The 22,516-nt window shown below is 37.0% G+C and overlaps 1 protein-coding gene across 2 annotated transcripts in view; it reads right to left on the bottom strand.

The window, feature by feature from the left end:
• Positions 1–13,805: 13,805 nt before the first annotated feature.
• ZDHHC20 (zinc finger DHHC-type palmitoyltransferase 20) overlaps positions 13,806–22,516 on the bottom strand; it is a 77,454-nt gene continuing 68,743 nt past the window's right edge. The window contains exons 10-13 of one of the 2 annotated variants that reach the window (XM_021678325.1): positions 21,443–21,532; positions 19,915–20,030; positions 18,781–18,858; positions 13,806–17,342 (exon numbers count right to left, since the gene is read on the bottom strand). In XM_021678325.1, coding sequence (XP_021534000.1) covers positions 18,821–18,858; positions 19,915–20,030; positions 21,443–21,532 — 244 coding nt within the window. In that variant the 3' untranslated portion in view covers positions 13,806–17,342; positions 18,781–18,820. The other variant, XM_021678326.1, reaches the window with a different exon arrangement.

The following is a 22,516-nucleotide window of genomic DNA, read 5'->3' as shown; positions in this document are numbered from 1 at the left end:
CTTCCTTCCTTCCTTCCTTCCTTCCTTCCTTCCTTCCTTCCTTCCTTTCTTTCTTTCTGATGTTGCAAGAATCCTTATTTTATCATTTCTTTACTGTTTAGGCATTCTTTCCAGGTAGGTCTGCTGGCAAGATTTTATTTATTTGACAGAGAGAGAGAGAGCGAGAGAGGGAACACAAGCAGGGGAAGTGGGAGAGGGAGAAGCAGGCTTCCCGCGGGGCAGGGAGCCTGATGTGGGGCTTGATCCCAGGACCCTGGGACCCTCGATCAGGACTCGAAGGCAGAAGCTTAACGACTGAGCCACCCAGGGGCCCCTCACTTACTTTTTTAAATTGAAGTATAGTTGACACATAATGTTACATTAGTTTCAGGTATACAACATAGTGATTCAATGTCTCGTATAAACCTTATGCTGCTCTCACCACAAGCGTAGCCATGATCTGTCACCATGAATTCACTTAGTTTTCATTTGTCTGAGAAAGTCTTGATTTCCCTTTTATTCCTGAACAATATTTTCACCAGATATAGGATTCTGCATTGATGGTTCTTTCTTTCAGCACTTGAAAAATGTGTCACTTCCTTCTTGCTTCTTATTTTCAGATGAGAAGTCCAAATCCACTGCCATTCAACATGTTTTTCCCTATAGGTAAGGTGTCATTTCTCTCACTGCTTTCGAGAATTGTTTCCTTTTAGTTTTCAGAAGTTTGATTATGATCAGTGTTGGCTTGGATTTTTTATTGTTTAGGGTTCACTCACTTCCTAAATCTGCATGTTTATGTATTTTGTCAAATTTGGGAGAATTTTCGATCATACTTTTACAAATACTTTTTCAGCCCCACACTCTTTTTCCTCTTCTTCTTGAACTCCAATAATGGGAATGTTAGATTTTTTGACACAGTCCCACAGGTCCTTGAGGCTCTGTTCTCCCCGTTCCTCCCCTGACCCTGAGTTCATTTTCTGTTGTTCAGATTGGTAATTTCTATTATTCTATTTTCACCTTCACTAAATCTTTCTTCTGTTCCCTCTGTTCTACTGTTGAGCCCATCCATTATGTTTTCTATTTTGGTTATTGTATTTTTCAGTTCTATAACTTCCATTTGTTTCTTCTTTGTATCTTCTATTTCTTTGCTGAGACTTTCTATTTTTCATTTGTTTCAAGAATATATATAATTGTTCACTGAAACGTTTTTATGATGGCTGCTTTAAAATTCTTGTCGGGTAACTTCAACATGTCAGTGTTGGTACCTGTTGTATTTTCTCTCAAGATGAGGTTTTTCTGGTTCTTGGTATGATCGATTTTTTATTGTATCTTGGACATTTTAGGTATTATGTGACCTTGGGTCTTACTTAAATCTTCTGTTTTAGCAGGCCCCCTCTGACACTGTCCCCCCTAAGGAAATAGGTACGGTCTCATTTCTGCCAAATGGGTGTGAAAGTCTAGGTTTTCCATTTGACACTCCATTAGGGAGCCTCATTATTGTTGGGTAGAGGCTGTATTTTGGGATCCCCAGAAGGCTTTCACTGACACCACCTCTGGTTGTTGAAGAGGTCCCTCCTTATTGCCCCCTCCCCCTGTAGTCTCTAATGTCACTGTGTAAGAGGTGAGGTTTCATTATTATTGGATGGTGGTGAAAGCGCCAGTTCACCACCTGGTTTCTTCTTATGCCGCCCCAGCAGGAAAGGGGGGGCACCTCATGACAGCCGATTGAGAATAGAAATCTAGGCTCCTCACTGGGCTTTGCTGATAGGGTAAGCAGAGGGCTGCACTTTTGTGTGTGTGTGTGTGTGTGTGTGTGTGTGTGTAAGTGTGCTGTTTGACTCAATAAGGGAGTTACTGTCTAAATGTTTTGTCTTGGTAGGTTGCTCCTTCTTGCTCTTTTGGCTAGAGAACAGGCTTTTTGTGTCTGCTCCCACTGGGGTTTCCACACTGCCAAGCTTCTCCAACACCCAATATCGGATACAAAAAGAAAACCTAGGGAACTGCCATGTTGTTTCTTGGGTCCTGAGGTTCCCAAATGGTCTGCCTTCTCTTCACTTTTCAGACACTACTTCTACATAATATCCAGAAATTTTGGTTGCATGTAGTGGAAGTAATACCTTTATTTAATCTTGTTCTGGAACTGGAAGTTGTGTAGAAGTTTTTGATTACATATTCACTTTTTGCTACTCAGATTGTTTCATCTTGTTAGGTTTTTTAAAAAATTTTTTAAAGATTTTATTCATTTGAGAGAGAGAGAGAAAGGACGAGCAGGGGGAGGGTCAGAGGGAGAAGCAGTCTCCCCGCTGAGCAGGGAGCAGGGAGCAGCGAGGACTGATAGCTGGGCTGCGGATCATGACCCCAGCCAAGCGGAAGCAGAAGCTTAACTGACAGAGCCAGCCAGGCGCCCCTCATCTTGTCAGTTTTGATAAGGGATTTATCTGTTTTATCTAAGTTATCAAATTCATTGCCATCATGTTCATAATATTCCCTTTCGATTCTCTTGACATCAGTAGGACCTGTAGTGAGTATCCTCTTCATTACTGATATTAGTAATTTGTGTATTGATCAAGACCTTACTGATCAACTTTAGAAATTGTTCCAGAGAACTTTTGGTTCTGTTAGTTTTTGTACTGTTTTTCTATATTCTATATTCTACATCATTATTCTCTGCTCTTTATCTTTACCTTTTTTTCATTCGAGTTTAATTTGTTTTTCTTCTTCTGGCCCCTTAATTTAGACAGATCAACTTTGAAGGCTCTTTTTTAAATGTAAGCATTTAAATCTGTAAATTTCCTGTATGCACTGCATTAGTTGCACAAGACAGATTTTGGTATTTTGTATTTTCATTATCATTCAGTTCAAAATATTTTCTAATTTCCTTTGTGATTTTTTTCACCCATTGATATATTTATGTGCTATTAAAAGGCCAATTGTTCCTGAATTTTTCAGTGTTCTTGCAAAGTCTTGACCTCTTGAGCTATAAAATTGATTTTAAGATGTTTACTTTTATCACTCTGCAGTCATTTGTGCCTGAAAGGTAGAACTAATTGTTGCCACCCAGAAGATAATAAATCTTCTCTTATCTTTTTGGGAGCCAAATGGTTACATTCCAGAGTAGGGGGCAAGGCTAATGGAAAGGGTGACTGAATAACCCAGACCTCAGGAGTCTCAGGAGTGATGTTGAACATTATCTTCCTATTAGTCTCCCCTCCAGGGAAATATTGTTACATTCCAAGGGGTGAGGACCCAGGATCCTGTCTTCTCTCTTAGGAGCACAGAAATTCTATGGAAGTGGAGAAATTCATATTTCAGGATTCCTGTTTGATGGTACAATGTTCCACCACATATGTAGGTTTACACCATCTGACCTGCATTGTTTGCAAGGTGTTAGGCATGGGGGGGACTGGTGTTTCTGCTAGTATCTACATAAATATGTAACCATGCAAGAAGGGTAACAATTTTTTAGATGTTTTATTGCTATTAATTTCTAATTTTATTCTGTCACGGTAATAAGACATTGAAAAATATTTCAATATTTCAAAAAAAATCTTTTTTAAAGATTTTATTTATTTGAGAGAGAGAGATAGCAACAGAGATAGCGAGAGAGAGCATAGTGGGGTTGGGGAGGGAGAAGCAGGCTCCCTGCTGAGCAGGGAAGTCCAATGTGGGACTCAATCCCAGGACCCTGGGATCATGACCTGAGCTGAAGGCAGATGCTTAACTGACTGAGCCACCCAGGTGTCCCTAGTCTTTCAAAATTTTTGAAATTTTTTTTATGGCTCACCATGTGGTCTTAGTGAACATCCCATGTGTTAATGGAGATAAGTGCATTCTTTTTTTTTTTTAAGATTTTATTTATTTATTTGACAGAGACAGATAGGAAGAGCAGGAACACAAGCAGGGGGAGTGGGAGAGGGAGAAGGAGGCTCCCAGCAGAGCAGGGAGCCCAATGCGGGGCTCGATCCCAGGACGCCGGGATCATGACCTGAGCTGAAGGCAGACTCTTAATGACTGAGCCACCCAGGTGCCCCAGAGATAAGTGCATTCTAAGGATAATGGGTGTACTGTTCTGTAAATGTCAGTTAGGTCAAGGTGGGTGATAGGGTCACTCAACTCTTTATATTCTGACTTTTGGCATAGGCATTTTATCAGTTATAAAGGAAGGGATTTAAAATATTGCAACTATGCCTCTAGGTTTGTTTATTTCGCCCTTTAGTTGTTTTTACTTTATTTTGAAGCTTTGTAATTAGGCACATATAAATCCTTAAGTATTATGCCTTCCTGAAGTATTGATCTTTTATCATTATGAAAGTATATTTTATCTGATGGCTGTTTGCATGACATATATATATATTTTCATCCTTTTACTTTGAAGTTTTTTTCTTTGTGTTTAAAATACATTTCTTAGAGACAGGATATAATCATATAATAGGGTTTTTTTTTTTTTTTTTTTTTTTTTAGAGAGAGAGGGAGAGTGCATGCTTGAGTGTGGGGCGAGGGGGAGAGGGAGAGGGAGAAAGAGAATCTTAAGCAGGCTCCATGCCCAGCATGGAGCTCGATGCCGGACTGGATCTCACAACCCTGAGATCATGACCTGAGCTGAAATCAAGAGTCAGACGCCCAAGTGACTGAGCCACCCAGATGCCCCTATGGTCTTGCTTTAAAAAAAAAAAAAATCCAATTTGACAATTATTATCTTTGTAGTATTTAGTATATTTACATTTAAGTTATGATTAAGGTCTGCTTTTTGCTATTTGTTTTCTATTAGTCTCATTTGGTTTTTGTGTCTCAGTTTTTCCCTTGATTTCTTTTGGGTTAACATTTCTTATTATTCCATTTTGGCTCGTCTGTTCACTTTTAGGTTATACCGCTCTACAGTATTTTTTAGTGGTTTCTCCAGGAATTATGAAATACATCTTTATCAGTCTACTTAGAGTTAATATTATACTACTTTCATTACAACTGTATAGTTCCATTTACCAACCCGTTTTTTTGTGCTTTTAATGTTACAAATCTCACAATACAGCATCATAATTTTTGTTTTAAACAAGCACAGCTTTTAGAAAAATTAAGATAATAAAATAGAATTTTACATACTTATCTACACATTTGCCATTAATGGTGATCATTTCCAGTCTATAGATCTGATGCACAAAATTTGTAATATCTCTTATAAGCTCCAGATTGAAACATCCCATTATTTGACATCTTTATCTAGATGTTATCCCAAAGTTAAGATATTCAAAACCAAACTCTCTGTTCCACCTCAAAGCATCTATTTTCTCACTAGCCTTCTCCATTGTGGAAACTCACATTTTCTCCTTTCAGAAGCCAGAAAACTCCAAAGCATTGATTCCTCATATTATTTTTCTTACTTGCTGTCCTTTTTGTTCTTCTTTAAAAAGGGTGTTGTTAAAAAGGAAGACTTTCTATTCCATTTTTCTTCCTTCCTTATACCTTAACTTGAACATGAATAATTTGCCCGTGTGAGTGATCTGTATGAGCAGCACAATAAAGACCATGTATATTATTGTTTCACATTAACTTTATATCTAGCCACAGTCTTAAATTCCTCTTATACTATGTACAATAAATTGTCCCTAACTAAAATCAAGAGCATTATGTGTGGTGTCAGTGCAAATCCTGAAAGCCTTAGGGCACACAAGTCTGATTCTAGCCAGGTAGCTTTACCTCCACAGTCAAGGATATTTCTGTTGACTGTGCTCTTTATGTTGACAACTAAAGTTTGTTGAAATTTCTAAGAAGCAGATGTTACTTTGTATTTATTTTGATGCCACAGGAATTTTACTGAGGTGATTCCTGTGATGTTTAGATTTCATTATTTAAAAAGGGAGGTGATAACTTCTTGGCCATTCTTACAGCCTCTCTTCCTCCTGTTTTAAAAGCACCACTCACAAAATTTCTTATTGGTTAATAAAATAATATCAAAGTATAATATAAAAGTCCATTGAGAAAAAAGTCTAAACAGTGGGCAAACATGTGGAGGAAGCAGTGAAAATCTTCCCTCCTGTGTCAGCCCACTCCCACTTACCCTCCTCGTCCCCAGGGCTAAGTAGTAGGAACAATTTGCTGTCTACCCTTTAGGTGTTCTCCTATGCATATAAAACTTACAGACATACAAATGCATGTGCATGTTGTGTATAACATTTATTTTTTTATAGATTATTTCGTTTTGAGAGAGAGAGAGAGAGCAAGCTGGGGGGAGCAGAGGGAGACAAGATCCTCAAGCAGACTCCCTGCTCAGTGTGGAGCCTGACCTAGGGCTCAATCCCATGACCCTGAGATCATGACCTGAGCTGAAGTCAAGAGTTGGATGCTTAACCGACTGAGCCACCCATAACATACTTAAAAAAAAAAAAAAAAGGAATCATACTATACACTTTGTTCTGCAACTTGCTTTTTCCAACTTTTTTCCAACTTATCATTTGGAATTAGAGATTCACAGAAAGTTGCCAAAAAAAAAAAAAGTACTAAGGGGCCCTGTGTATCCTTCACTCTGTTTCCCCCAGTGGTAGTATCTTATATAACCATAGTACATTATCAAACCAGGAAAGCAACACTGGTACAACCTAGAGCTTACTCCAATTTCACGGTTTTACACACACTCACTTGTGAGTGTGTATAGTTTCCTATGCAATTTTGTCACATGTGGAATTGTGTAACCCCCACAATCAAGGTACAGAACTGTGCCATCACCACAGGGCTCTCTCATGCTCTCCCTTTATAACTCCATTCTCTACTTCCCAACCCCTGACAACCTTACTCATTTATTCTTCATTTCTATAAGCTTGTTATTTCAAGAGTGTTATATAAACGGAATTATGTTGGCGTGTTTCACTCAGAGTAATTCCTTGAGATCTACTGGAGTTGTTGCATGTATTGATAGTCTGAACTTGCTTTTTTTCACTCAGCAATGTATCATGGACCTTCCCTGTCAGTCTATATAGATACTTCTTTTTACTTAAAAAAAAAATGCACAGTATTGCAGAGGGTGGATATATCCATTAAGTATTTAATATCTTTTATTATGGCTGATAAGCTGTTTCGATGCTGTCATGTGTATCTGTGTACAGACGACTCACACAGCTGCATACTTCTCAGGCACAGTTCCCACCACCGGAACTCCAGCATCAATGCCTGGCATTGGTACTGGAAAATAACCTTCCAGTCATAAGGTACGACTGAACTTTTTTTTCCTGGTTACAAAAATAATATCCTTCCAGATCTCCATGTCTGCACAGTTATTGTTTTCTATGTAGGGAATCACACTGAGAAACTACTGAGTGCCTACTATGTGACTGGCACTATTTTTAGGCATGGGAGGTATAATGGTAAATAAGATATCCCCCCGCTATCTCTTAATTAAACAAATCTTTAAAAAAGATTCATGTAGTATATAACATACAAAGCAAAACACAGAAGATCCCCTCACTACTGCTCTGCTGACTCCTCCCCCTTTCCCAACTGTTTGGGTGCTTCCTTCCAGCTCCTTCAATGCTTTTATATATGTTTTTCTCTGCAAATTTAAAAGCAATATGTGCTCATCATAGAAAACTGAAAAATAATTAGATAATAAAACAAATTCACTTATTTTTTTTTTAAGATTTCTATTTTTTTAGAGAAAGAGAGAGAGGGAGAGTGCATGAGCAGGGGGTGGGGCAGAGGGAGAGAGAATCTTCAAGCAGACTCCCCGCTGAGCCTGGAGCCTGACCTGGGGCTCGATCCCACCACCTATGAGATCATGACCTGAGCTGAAACCAAGGGTTGGACGCTCAACCGACTGAATCACCCAGGCATCCCAAAACAAAATCACTTATAACCCACAAAACAGAGCACAGTCTCCAGGCATATACATTTTTTTACATGACTGAGGATCATACACATGGTTTTGTATCTCACTTTTTAATTTGTCAGGAGTAATGTCCTGTGTCAAAGTTTGGAAGCACTAGCATTTTTATCAGTATGAGTGAACATCATCAGCTCAGTTAATAAAGAAAGGTAGTCTAGTCTTTGGAAGGAGAATAAAATGTTTCATCTTAGAAGCAGGACAGAACATCAGGCCCCTGTAAATATTTCAATTAGAAGAGTCCCTTCTCTTTTAATAATCAGTATAAAATAAGACATTAAGCAATAAAGCACAGAATATATAATTGAATGCTTCTAAGACTGATCATTACTTGACCTATATACTACTAGAGTATCAGCAAGAAAGCATGTTTTCCATTTAACTGTTTAACAGTGTATCTATAAACTATAGCTATATAAAATGCTGATTGATACAGATCAATCTGCAGCTATAATCTACATAGAAACACATTTGTAGAACCTCAGCTTTGTACTGCCTTTTATCTCACTCACAAACCAATGAACAAGTACCAAATGTGTACTTCTCAAAGTGGTTTAACAATTCTACCTATAAAATATTTCTCCAATTTTACATAAAATTAAGCAGAAAGATATTTATAAAATGTTATTGCACTAGCTTTATATCATGTGTCATCACCCAAGACATCTAGGGTGTTTCAAAACAAGAAACTTCATTTTTTTTTTTTTTTTACGATTTTATTTATTTATTTGAGAGAGAGGGAATATAAGCACGGGGAGCAGCAGAGGAAGAGGGAGAAGCAGACTCCCCGCCGAGCAGGGAGCCCGATGCGGGGCTCGATCCCAGGACCCTGGGATCATGACCTGAGCCGAAGGCAGACGCTTCATCGACTGAGCCTACCAGGCGCCCCATGAAACTTAATTTCATCCACTACAAACACATATAGACCTTTTGGTTTTTGGCTCTGAGGAGGCCACAGTGCCACTCTTCAGTCATCCTGAATTCAGGTTCCTCCAACACCAGCCACCTCCATCACGACCCCTAAATCCGACCCCAGTGAGATCAAACTTGTGTACCTGAGGTGCACTGGTGGGGAAGTTGGTGTCACGTCTGCCCTGGCTCCTAAGATCAGCCCCCTGGGTCTGTCTCCAAAAAAAAAGGTTGGTGATGACATTATCAAGGCAACTGGTGATTGGAGGGTCTGAGGATGACGGTGAGATTGAGCATTTAGAACAGACAGGTCCAGATTGAAGGGGTACCTTCTGCCTCCGCCCTGATTATCAAAGCCTTCAAGGAACTGCCAAGAGACAGAAAGAAGCAAGAAAACATTAAGCACAGTGGAAATACCACTTTTGATGAGATTGTCAGCAATGCCCGACAGATGTGGCACCAATCTTTAGCCAGAGAACTGTCTGGAACCATTAAAGAGATCCTGGGGACTGCCCGGTCTGTGGGCTGCAGTGTGGATGGCCGCCACCCTCATGACATCATAGATGATGTCAATGGGACGTGTGTGGAATGCCCCGCTGGTTAAGAACTACAAGGAAAGCATTTCAATAAAGGATCATTTAACAACCAAAAACAAAACAACAAAAACCCCCAAAGCCCCCACACATATGGAATGAAGTATAATTTGGAGTGTTTTCTAAAAATGAACAGATGGCATACATACATTCTTTCCTTTCATACATTCTTTTGTAACTTTTCCAGTAAAGAGTTCATAAATGTGATATAGCTCAGAGATGGATTAACAACATCAGTTCCAGAAGATAGTCCTTTTTTTTTTTTTTTAAATAAACTCCATCACAGGACATTAGGTTTTGAACTTAACAACCAAAAAAAAAAGGTATAAAAAACACATTACTTTACTATGTGTAACAAACATCTTCACTTCATAGTGTCTAGAAAGACTAGATGTTAAAATATGGACCTACAAAGTTCACTCTGCGCAGAGCTGTTTGGAGTAAAACTTACATGGGGAGGAATGGTTATAATCTGAAAGGGTCTCCAAAATATGACATTTTGGCAAAATCTTTCCTTACTTTTTTGTCTTCCCAACCTAACTAAAGGACAAAATAGAGGCATGTTGTACTCCAGAGGTAGATTAAGAATATAACTTCTAAAAGTATTGTTCAAAAGTCTTTCTTACGAATTTAACCAAGAAAGTATACAAAGTATTTATCAAACCTCTATCTGTCATATGAAATCAGAGCACACCCTTTTCTATTGTATACACCACATATACAGCAACATTGCAGGAAATGTGCATTTTCCCTTCTCAGTCTCCTCCATCTACTCAGTGAAAAGTATAAATTATTTTTCAGAGTGGTTCAGTGTTTCTATTAGAAAGAAAATCTAAGAAGAGCGAAATATTAACCCCATCTTTCTATATCTACTGTTAAATATGATGAGCACATCTAAACATCTAGAAAAGCTACATACTTTAATGAAGGACTGAAGTTTAATCACTATATACACTATATACAGGAGTGCTGAGTGACAGCACACATCCAGAAAATGGCTCCAACACACACGTTCTGGGGAAACCCTTCCCTGCCTCTCATTGTCTTCTCTCCTTTCCTCCAACTCTGGACACAAATGTGGACGTGAATCCAAAACGTGATGTAGAGATTGCATTTCCAAAAGTCATTTCCAGATGATGTGTCTCTTGAGTGAATTTTAACAAAAAGATGATCACAAACAAGTCGTTTCTCTAATTGTACTTTTAGCATATGTTGATGGGCTTCTCTGCATCTAGAAAGGCCACATGTTGCCAACAAGGGCTTGAAGTTTAAAAGGCTGAGGGAAAGGCTTACGGCAGCTTATCCACACTATATGCACAGGTTTATAGTTGGTAAATCTTCCAAAGAGGTGGTCACTTCCGAGCAGCCAAACGAGGCACCTTATAAGCTGGCATTTTTCGTCCCCTGTTCCAAGAATGCCCAGAGGCCTGCTGATGTCCTGGGCCCTCACTCTGCCTGACTGGGCTCCGGGATTCTGGCCTAGGAGTTTCCCTTACCATCTCAGTGTAGAGGTCCTGGGTGCCCATATTCCCCCAGCAGCCAGGAGGTAGGGGCACCTGCCCACCCTCCCCCCCCTCCCCAAGTCAGCCCTGGAAGGCAGGACAGGCTGCGGCTCTATGCTGCCTCTGGTCCCAGCACTCACCCATCCTCTGGAGCAGGTGCTCAACAAATAGGCTGAGTTTGAACACACAGGTACACAACATGTACTTGGAAAGCTCTAGGTGGGATCATACTATATATGTAATGTCTTCAGATCTTTCCCATGGAGATACAATTTTTATGTATACAGCTATACAAAACCTTCTTTAAATGGCTTCATTGTAGTCTCCGGAAAAGAGTAACATAATTTAGCTGATTCCCTATAAAGGAACATGTGCTGCTTTTCCAAAAGCCTCTCAAACACTCAGCCTTATGTGCATATCTCTATATAAACTCCTAAGAGTACAGTGGCCAGTACTAAGATTATGCACAGTGAAACTTGGACATATATTGCCAAATTACTTTTTTAGTGAAGTTAAGCCATTTTACATTCCCACCAAAATGCTTCTTTGCCCACATCCTCAGCAACACTGGCTATTGCCTATCTTAGGCAAAAATAATCTCATCGGTGTTTTCACTTGTATTTCCTTAATTAATGAAGCCAAGCATCTTTTTATATGCTATTATTGATCCCTGTTTCTTTTGTGCATTTCTTCTTGTTCTACCTCCATTTTTTCTTGTTAGTTCTAGTTTTCCTCTTAAATTTGCATGTACTCAAATCTGTTTTTCTTCATGACCACCAGTACTGTGCCCACTGAGAAATACCTTTCCTAGCCCGTTTTAGAACTTGTTACCCATTCTTTTTCTGCAGTATTTGTTTTCATTTTCTAATGTTAAGTTCATGAGCCAACTGGAATTTGTCCTGATGTAGGGTGTGAAGGATACAGCAACTTCATTTTTTCCCAAATGGCTGGCACGCAGGTCCAGCATCACACCTCAAACAACCTATTTCTCCCTCACTGATCTATAGAATGCCTCACCCATTTTTCTTTTTTAAAAGTAACATGTACACACAACATAAAAATAAAATAGTATGAAAGGGCAAACGGTGAAATGTAACCTACTCCTGGCCCCTCGTTTCCTCTGGAGGCAACCCTACTAATAGTTCATCGTGTATCCTTTCAGATATTCTCTTGCATTCTGCCACCATAAATGGCGGTGGGACATGCTGTTTCCAGTCTTCTGTTGTTCAAACAGCTCTGCAACTAATATCTTTATGTCCTGCTCATAGTGTAGAAGTAAATCTATGAAATTCCCCAAAGTAGGTCAGAGAATATGGGCATTTGAAAACTTGATATTGCCAAACTGCTCTGCAATGATACTGCACCATAAATTTAGACTTCCACTAAAATGTGTCAAAGATTGTTTGACAAATCTTTTTCAAGTTTGGGATAATTTTATAGGCTATGATGCTCACTTTTCTTTGAGAACTTGGGACATGACAGAGTAATGAACATAAAATTCCTTACAATTCTTTTCTGAACCTCAGTGTTCATTTTGTGGGTAGTTAGTACCAAAAAAAAAAGTCCTCAAGAATTTATAATCTAGGGAGTTGACTTGAAAGTATGTGTGACCAATATATGGCTAAATTAAATTAGTAATAATAGTGTGGTCCTTTGGGCAGCACAGAGCCCTACCTTGGTTTGGAGTCATGGGGAAGTGTGATGGAAGCACGCTACTGGATTGGAAATCCTGGATGAAAAGAATTACCTTACTGGAGAATGGGCTGAAAGGTGACATTCTTGCTTGAAGAACAACAGGTGGTAAATTAAGGAGTGGAAACAGCACTTAAATCCTCTATATCAGATGGAAGGCACTGATACGGAGGGGTTAAAGAAAATGAGGTTAACTTCATGGGAGTGTTAAAACATCCATAAAAACCTGTTAGAAGAAAAACTAAATGTTAGTTCTCATCCCTCTAGATTCTGGGGTGCATGAGTGTAAGACAGGTAAAAGAGGCCAACATCACTCAACTTTTCCAGAATGGTTCCGAAAAGTTAGCTTATGAGAAGTGAGAAAAGTAAAGCCAACGTGATGTCATTAGTGCTTTGCGTCTCAAAATGGCCTTTTGGCCAGTTAGTAGTCTATCTTCCTTCCTACCCCAAACACAGTGCTCTAAATTACCCTCTGCTTTCCAAAAAAACAAAACATAAAGGTTGCTTCATCTCTACTGGCCTCTACTGGTTCCTGCGAATGCTTTGAAATTTTGCTAGTCTAAAAACTGGGAATCCTAGCTCTCACAGCCTTCCTGTTTTATTCAGCAGCCTCAAATATCAAAACTTTGTTGATTTGGAAGGGAATTAGAACACAAATGTCGAAAAGAATTCTACACAAGATAAAACCCATTATTGGGCATTTTGACAACCATAATTCAACAACTCTTACAATGTTTCAAAGGTACTTAAAATCCTAAAGTGGCTTTTGAATTGAAAATCAACTTATGTTCAGTGAAAGCAAATTTATTTTTTTTATTTTTTTATTTATTTTTAAAAAAGATTTTATTTATTTACTTGACAGAGAGAGACAGCGAGAGAGGGAACACAAGTAAGGGGAGTGGGAGAGGGAGAAGCAGGCTTCCCGCTGAGCAGGGAGCCTGATGCGGGGCTCGATCCCAGGACCCTGGGATCATGACCTGAGCTGAAGGCAGCCGCTTAACCGACTGAGCCACCCAGGGGCCCCTCACTGAAAGCAAATTTAAATCCTTTTCAATAAAGCAATCTATACCTCGGGCCTACGTAAACTAAAACACCACTGCACTCAAATAGTACCTGTCTTAGATGTGGTTACTCCCAAATTATTAGCTAATTCTCTCAACACTATTTTACCAAATTTTCAAGATGACCAAAATAATAGTTATTCTCTCATTTGGTAAATAACACTTTATAACAACAACAACAAAAAACTGTTCTTTCAGGACTTTATTTTGTTTATTAATAAAGTAAATCATTATTATGATTTTTGAAAAAAAAGTTTAAAAATGTTCAGCCTTCATGTTAATGTAGGTTAGGCCATCCAAAAGACAAAGCAAAGAGTTAACATTAAGTCATGGTCCAGGATTATACTTATGAGAAACAAATACAGGACTTACAGTACTTGATAAGCAAAGACAACCAAAATAAACCGTATTTCAAATTTGTTTCTATAAAAACATATTAAAGATCACTTTAAAATAGTGTCCATCTTTTCTTTTAAATGGGCATAGCCTCATCTGCAATCATGTACAAATATAATAAACTTGACTAATAGCTTTCTTAATCTTTTAATACAAATACAATTCCTTGCCTCTTTATGCAACCCAACAAAATAATATAAAGTGAAGTCATTAGAAAAATATGGAACTTTCTGAATCTATATTGCATTTTTAATTTAGATTGGAAAATACAGTTCAGATCATATGAAACACATGGATTTCAGGCTTACATATTACCTATGTCTTACAAATTATCAGATATGGTTCTTTATTTTGGCTGAAATGCAAAAATATGATTAATTTCTTAATAACAGATTAGTTATTTTAAAAATAGTTTCCATTGATAGCAGTGCTAGTCCTAGAACAAAATGTAAGCAAAACATATTTGTAAGTCACTGTCTATTCGGTGCCCCAAATATACAGATCCTAACACTAAGCCCTTAATATACATTTGCTTTAAAGATTACTGAATGGACATCTCAGGTGTCTGATAATCTTTAATTTGAACAATCCTGTAAACATAGTCAAAATCTTTCTAAAAGAAACAAAATTCAAGTAAACATTGCATATTTGATTTAAACTAATCTTACAGTTAAATTCACCTATGACACATTGGATCAAAACCATTCCATATGTAAAAAGGTTTTTAAAATTCATCCACATGTAAAGATGGAACTAAACTCTGTAAACGTGTTCATGTTCAATAACTACTGTACTGCAGCTGCTCTTTGGTTTGGCAAAGTGATATTGGTCAGATGCCTCAGGTACTGAATATTCAAGTAAATCTGTACCCAGGTAAAACCAAGACTCCTGTCAACTTTGTCTTTAATGGCAATGGCAAGCCCTGAAATTCAACTTTATTTTCCTTAAATATCACACCACAACTATTCAAAGTGTTTGACAGATCAAAGATAGTACTAATACATTTTGAAGGCCTTCATTTTGACCTTTCCCCCACAGTTGATAGCGCTAATCAATACCAGTTGAAATACCAAAGAGGCAGCCTTGCCCTGACTCCCATGCAGCTTGTAGGCCCCTGCTGAATGACCATTAATATGTATGAATAAATCAGCCACGTATTTAGAATGTGGCAAAATGTTGGCCATAAATTAAAGCAAAGGTAACTAAAGCAAAAAGCTTTAAGTGAAAATTTCTGAAAAGGTGTTTGCTATGCTATTAAAGATGATGGTGAAATACAACTTAAAAGAGAAAGACACCACCACAAAAGTGCCTGGATAGGTTAAAGGGGAAATTTATGTTTCCTCAACTGTTAATCAGGTGCATGCAAATCCTTTGATCTAAATGTAGAAATACTCACAAAAAGTACCAGAACAATTCTGAAAGTAGTCAAGTAGGTTTAAACATTCACAATTTCCTTATAATACATAAAATGCCAAAATGAAGTGATATTTTGTTATCCCTTAACTCTCAGTTTTCTAGAGTCAAGATTATTAGGACTACAAAGTTGAAATAAAGACAGAAGATCATAATAATAATATTCCAAACTATATTTTCAAAGCTAACTCATTCCTTTGGCTCAAAGGGGGGAAAAAACCCATAACTTCCTTTTAAAATCTAATATTAGTATAGCCAACAGAATTAGACAAGTCCTATGAACTGAAGATCTGGAATAGCTGACTATAAAATTTATGCTACACTAGGAAATTACAGAGCTATCCCTACCATATGTTTGGCATACAGGAGGTACTCTGAAAATATTTGTTGGATGAATGAAATGTAAGGTTAATTTTGCAAAATTAGGAATCAAAGAATGTGAGGTCATCCAGTCCAACTCATACATAACACCCTTTCCTCCCAATTCCATTTTACAGATAGGGAAACTGTAATGGTTGATACTTACAGATGCTGGTTAAGATTTATCTCTACCCAATACTGGAAGCAATCAATCATTTTGGTTTGTGTGTGTATATTTGACTAAACAGGATAAGTGAGGAGTAACATTTCTACCTTGTTTCTCCTTTACAGGATACAGTATTTTCCCTTAGAATTAATGCAACAATTCCTGTCACTTAGATTGCATTTCAAAAGGAAAAGGAGATCTAGGTCTACCAGGCAGAAAGGCGCTGATGTTTAGGAAGTCAGATTTAAAATTTTGCATGTAAGAGTGGAATTCACTGCTCACAGACTAGAAGTCTTAAATGACTACTTAGGTTAGAATTTCTTTCCAGAAAGAGGAATTACACTAAGCAGTTCTACCCTAGTGCAAACTGCCTTTCAAGTCACTGTTTAAGCTGTTACAGGACTACCGTAAAAAGTTTCAAAGTAATTTCTAGTAATCGCCTAAATTGACACGTGAAAGTCAATAGCATGTTGCATTCTAAATACCTTGGGACCAGAAATAACTTTTAACAGCTTACAATACCTGCCTATCTTCCTCTTTACTTTTCTTCTAGCCACTGCCACTATTCTGACTGTGTCCAATATTTCTATAGCACATGTGCCTTTGAGTCTCCCTGCCCATAAAAATACCCATGAAAGTTCAACAAAAAAGTAATTTAAAAGCAGAGAGAACCTATTTCCTATACTGCCAAATTTCCTTTAAGCCTCGGGCACAACACTACATTTCATGGTTGTATTAATGTTTAGAACTAAGCCATCAATGAATTATACAAATGTGCTCCATGTTTTAAATAATTATATTTAGATATCTGAATCTTTCTGAGTGTTATTTTATAGCCAACAATAAAAAACTTTATTATAAATGTTGAAAAGTATAAAACAGTAATTATAAATTAGCAAACACCCAATAAAAAAAAGTTATTTTCTTTTCCTTACACAGTACAAGCAACAGTAAATGGATATTATTATTCACCTTAAGCCACCATACTGCCCTACATGTACTTCACTTAAGACAACTTTTCAGCTTGTGTTTCGGGAACGAAACTTTATATGGATACTAAGAAACACTCTAATTATGTAACTCAGGTGTCAAAAAAATACATATGCCATGTTAACATGTGACTTGATAGCTCATAGTATAGCATCTCATAACAGGTAAGTGTTATTTCCAAAGTAAAATTAAGTCACTTTTGTAGCAGTAAGTTGATGTAGCACAAATGGATGTATTTAAGATTAAGGCATCTTTCTGCTCTGGAGTAATGCTTCTTCTGTGGATCTGGCAATCTGTACAAAGGCTTCCTTTTTAAAAAATATATCTTCTGTTATACTTCAATTATTTCATTCCACTGATCATTTTCTTGTAAATAAAGCTGAAAATATCAGTCCATAATATGTTTTTATAAACCTACAAAATCAGAAACAACTGAAGTTATTGGTTAAAACTTGATTTTATATTTCTGAAAATAAAGATTTATTAAATGGTTCTCTGGTCTAAGGTATAAAGCTGCTAAACTAACAAGACAGAGAATAAATATTTTAATACTACTAATATTATAATAATAACAAAGATTTTTATGAACAGTAAATAAGTGATATCTCTGACTTTCTTACTCTGAAGCAATCAAGAGAGCATTTTAAAAAGAGGTAGATTCTTACAGTTCTCCCTTACTGTTAACTTGGACATAATCTGAGGAGACACCTTATCTACCCCTTCATAAGACTGCTACAGGATATGGGGAAATACCCAGAGCAACACTTATAGGTCGCTGAGATTTTCAACAACCACACATCAGACATTATCCTGCTCACATTAAGAATCTTAAAACCAGGACTATACCACAGCCGCAGTTCTGGCTGACATGATCATCACACGATACAACCACCACTCATCTTCGGAGTCCAGCCTGACACAAGCCCCCACTGAGAGCGCTGTTCCAATTCAGTCTAGGTCTTAGGCTCTGGCTGTTACTTTGGACATGGGCTCTGGGTCCTTTGTAGGGAACTGAAAGCTAATGAAAAATGCTGAGCAAGGAAGCAGACGTTCCCCTAATTGAGACTCCAGATGAGAACTCTTTGAAAAAAATGAACTCTCCTGACACAGAGAAACTGAGGTAATAAATGGATGTTGTCTTAAATTGCTAAGTTTGTGGTAATTTGTTATGGAGCAAAAGATAACCAATACACATTATAAGGAAGACTTCAAAAAATCTAATAGCTGCCTAAAATGCTACTGAGTCACGGAGCTAGCTCCTAAGTTAAACAGTGTTTTGAAGTATCAGGAGAGACAGAGAATTCATTACATCCCTCAAAATCCAACTTAGTTACATTACTCACTGCTGATACTACAGTTTATGTTTAATCTGTTTGGAACGTCCTCGATTGCTATTTAAATTAATTTCCTCTGGCTATTGTCTCGGGGCTAGCCAAATCAAGAATAGCGGATCAGTGTGGCTCGCTACAGTAAACTGCTCTTTTGTTGTATCTTTTCCAACTAAGTCATATTGGTGAACCTCTTCAGTCTTTTCTGCAGTCTAATTAGTCACTCTTCTTTCTTAAACTAATTAACAAGACCCTGTTTACTGAAAAGATTAGTTGTCCGCATATCAACCCAAACCGTTTTTTAGTTTCTTCATTAATCTACCAATACGTATTTACAAAGATTGCACTAGGAGTGGTAAGAAAAAATGGGATTTAAGCACAGCTGTTACCTTCCAATCTCTTCTGAACTACCTGATTTTGCGGATATAATTAAAAGAGTAAAAAAAAAACACTGACTGTTTTGAAATTACAAAATATGCAAATAACTGCATTTGTTCAAGGAAATTACCTTTATACTGTCTTACCTTGCTCTTATTCAAATGGTTAGTTATGAACAAGTGGTACTCAATTTTCTATTGCCACTGTAACATGGTTATTTGTCCCTGTAAGCACATAATTATATATGACAGGACAAAAAAAAAGAAGTATTAAGTTTCTGGCTAATTGGTAAAATTGATGATTACAGTAAAAGCAACTCTTATGTAAACACTAAGTAGGCTTATAGTGTCAACCAATATCCACTTGGAGAACCCAGAAGAAAAGCAGTGCTAAAGAGCTAAAAGTCTGCTTTTATGCTTATATTTGTAAAAATGTCCACTGGCTTTTAAAGATGTTCAGCAGCAATAATTACATAGCCCATGAAATGAATTTTTCCCTTGACCTACACGGGGTCTAATGATCCTAATGAAGATCCTAATGATACCAATTTAAGAGAATAAAAAAAAAATCAGAAATTCTGACAGTAAGTTTTCAAGTTTTAGGGTATTTCCTCGAGTTGGTACCAATTGATCTGAATGTCCAAACCATTTTCTCACAGTGCAAGATGATGACAATGTTATTACTAGTGCTGTTGAAAACCACCATGCATATATTTTAGGCTATAATGCTTGTTAGGTGGCCAGGCTATGTTATAAACCCGATCTGGTTTGAAAGACCATTTCTGTCTTATCAACTGTTCTATAATGCATTCACAATTCATGGATTGATTGAGTCATCAAGAAAAGGTTAAAATATATTCAGTGCATTCTTTTTATACTAAGGTAGCAAAGACTACAATGCATTTCAAAAATTATTTTCAAATAAGTAAAAGTTAAGTGCTAAAGAATAACCTTGTTTAAATGTTATTCAGAATAGTGAATGCCCAAAGAACTTTCTATATCTGAGGTAAAGAAATATGTGGCTGGGTAACAAAAGAAAATCCCAACTCTGAACAGAACAAAACACAGTAGTAGCCGCTACACTTCTCCTCACTCAAACCTCTTTCTCCATAAAAGCTACTAATAAACTCTGACACCCTATTTGTAAGATATTTTATTAAAAAGTCTCACATATCTTAGTATTTTAAAATATCATGTTGTTTTGATTTTTACGTATTTGTTAAATCTCACTGATCTTCATTTTAACCAGAAAAAGCACTGTTTTCAAATGACAAGTATTACCTGATCTGACAGTGCCTTCTTCAGATCCATTCTCTATCCATTGAGATTCACTGTCCAACAATCGGTTTTTTGATTCACTAAGCGGTTTGATAGGAAAGGGTTGATTTGAGCCAATACTGAAAAGAGGAAGAAATAATTCAGTAAATAGTTTAATGCTCAGTTAAGGATACTTAATTAATAAGGAGCAAATTAGTATTCCTTCTCCTAAATATGTGAGGGCAACTCATGAGATCTCAGCACTCTAAAAAAACTCTATCTTCAAGAGAAAAATATGCCCCCGACCCCCAACTGAATGGCTCTCTAAACCCAAGAATCTATATTCCAGCAGTGCCAATGAAAACAATTAGACAAAAGAAAAAAGCTTCAGAGGCTGGTGTGAAACTTTTAAAATGTGTTAATCAAGAGCTGTAAAGTAGCACAAGGTGAGGATCTATGTCTGTGGCCAGGACAAAAAAATTACCTGTCATTTCCCAAGTTTTCTGCTTTCTACCTCTGCAGTTTAGATCTAAGGGGAAAAAATGATTTAGTGATTTAGCGTAGACTTACTTTTCTTGCTAAGAGATCCAGGGAGGGAGGGAATGGAGGAACAAAAGAAGGAAAAGGGAACTAGTATTTCTTGTGTACTTACTATGGGCCAGACACTGTGCTGGTTCCTTATACGCATTATGTCAACCTTCACAATAACCCTTGGAGGTACGTATGGTTATCCTCATTTTATAGAGTTGGAAACTGAGTCTCACACAGTTTAAGTGACTTGTTCAGGCTCACAATAAATGTTAGAGTTCTAAGGTCCTAAGACTGTAGGTTTGAAGGTCTATGTTCTGATACTAATAGATGGTTTGGAATTTATAACCCCTCCTCCCCCACAATTTATTTCTGTCCTAAATAAATTTCGACTATTTAACAGAAGTATCTCTGTCTTCTTTAAAATTTCATTTAAAATGAACTATTTCTTTTAATTTATGAATTGGCTTGCTTGCCATGCAAATACTGAAAAAGTATCTTCTAAGATGAATGAATGAGAAAAAATTTTACATTGTATTTTTGAAATCCTCATTAATATTATTTTTACACTGCAGTTTAAATCTGTTTATCAAAATATAATGGTGGATAGTACGACTAATTTCTTTGAAAAAAAATATAGCTGATATAAACCAAGAATCACATCTTGAAAGAATGTCTTAGTTTCTAGAAAGATGTAGCATATTTAGGATAGCCATGTTTCCTGGTTTGCCCAGACATTTCCAGTTATATGTGATTGTCCTGGTTCAACTATTAATAGCAAGCATTCTCTTTCTTATTCTCCAAGTGTTCTGGTTTGGATGATAAAAAATATGGTTATCCTAAGCATGTTAGGTACATATACATATTAGCTCTCCGTTAAAAAAAATTTTACATAGAATTTCTCTTTCCTTATCTATGTTGACCTACAAATTATTACTGTATTTATCAGATATGTATGTATAACACACACACACACAGTTTGCTTTATAATGAATAATGAAAAACTTAATGATAAGAAGCACACCTTCTAGCATATTCATTTTGATTTGTAACAGAAGCTTGTTCTGGATCCATCCCCACAAGGCGAGTTGGAAAACTGCAACCATCACCCAAGCTGCATAATGAAAAATATCAGTAATAATTTAAATCATATTAACTTAAATCAAGGTGGTCAAATTCAACAACCATTCTTCAAAAACATAGTATAAAGAAATTATCATAACTTGTCATTTCAGAAAATAATTCTTAAAATTTTCTAATTTAGAGGGTTACTAGCCTCACTGAAGAAATAAACTGTCTTCTCTCATAATTTACATATATTTAAAAACAGTATCTTTCAGGACTATTAAGATTATAATGCCTGGGGTGCCTGGGTGGCTCAGTCAGTTAAGTGTCTGCCTTTGGCTCAGGTCATGATTCCGGAGTCCTGGGATCGAGACCCATATCGGGCTCCCTGCTCGGTGAGTAGCCTGCTTCTCCCTCTTCCTCTGCCATGCCCCCTGCTTATGCTCTCTCACTTGCTCTCTCTTTCTCTCTCTCAAATGAATAAATAAAACTCTTAAAAAGATTATAATGCCCATTAAGATTATGATACCTCAAACATAGGTATTCAAATATCTGGGAAGTTGGCTAGTTAAATATTTGGGTAATTGAGATTATAATGCTTATTAAGATTATGATGCCTATTAAGATTATGATACCTCAAACACAGGTAAGCAAATATTTGGGTAACTGACCTACTCATCACAATCCTTTAAGACATCATAAAGGCTCAAATTGAAATTCAAGGTGTAAGTTCCAAATATTTATTCATTTGACAAATATTTATTAAATGCCTATGATGCCCTGGGTACAATTATCAGGACTAGGGATATAGCAGTGAACAAAACAGGAGAAAACTTCTGCCCTCAAGAAGTTTAAAATCTAAAAAAAAAGTACAGACATACCTTAATTTCACATTTTAAAAATACCAAAATCATATAAAACAGGGACTTTCATTTCCAGCCAAGATGGATTAACTGATAAATGTGACCTTTCATCATGAACAATCAGAAAACTGAACAGTATATACAATAACTGTTTTCCAAACCGGCAAACA

The sequence above is a fragment of the Neomonachus schauinslandi genome, chromosome 3 (assembly GCF_002201575.2).
Source record: "Neomonachus schauinslandi chromosome 3, ASM220157v2, whole genome shotgun sequence".
Taxonomy (NCBI): domain Eukaryota; kingdom Metazoa; phylum Chordata; class Mammalia; order Carnivora; family Phocidae; genus Neomonachus; species Neomonachus schauinslandi.
The sequence above is the reverse complement of the archived record's forward strand: the minus strand, read 5'-3'. Positions and strand labels throughout refer to the sequence as shown.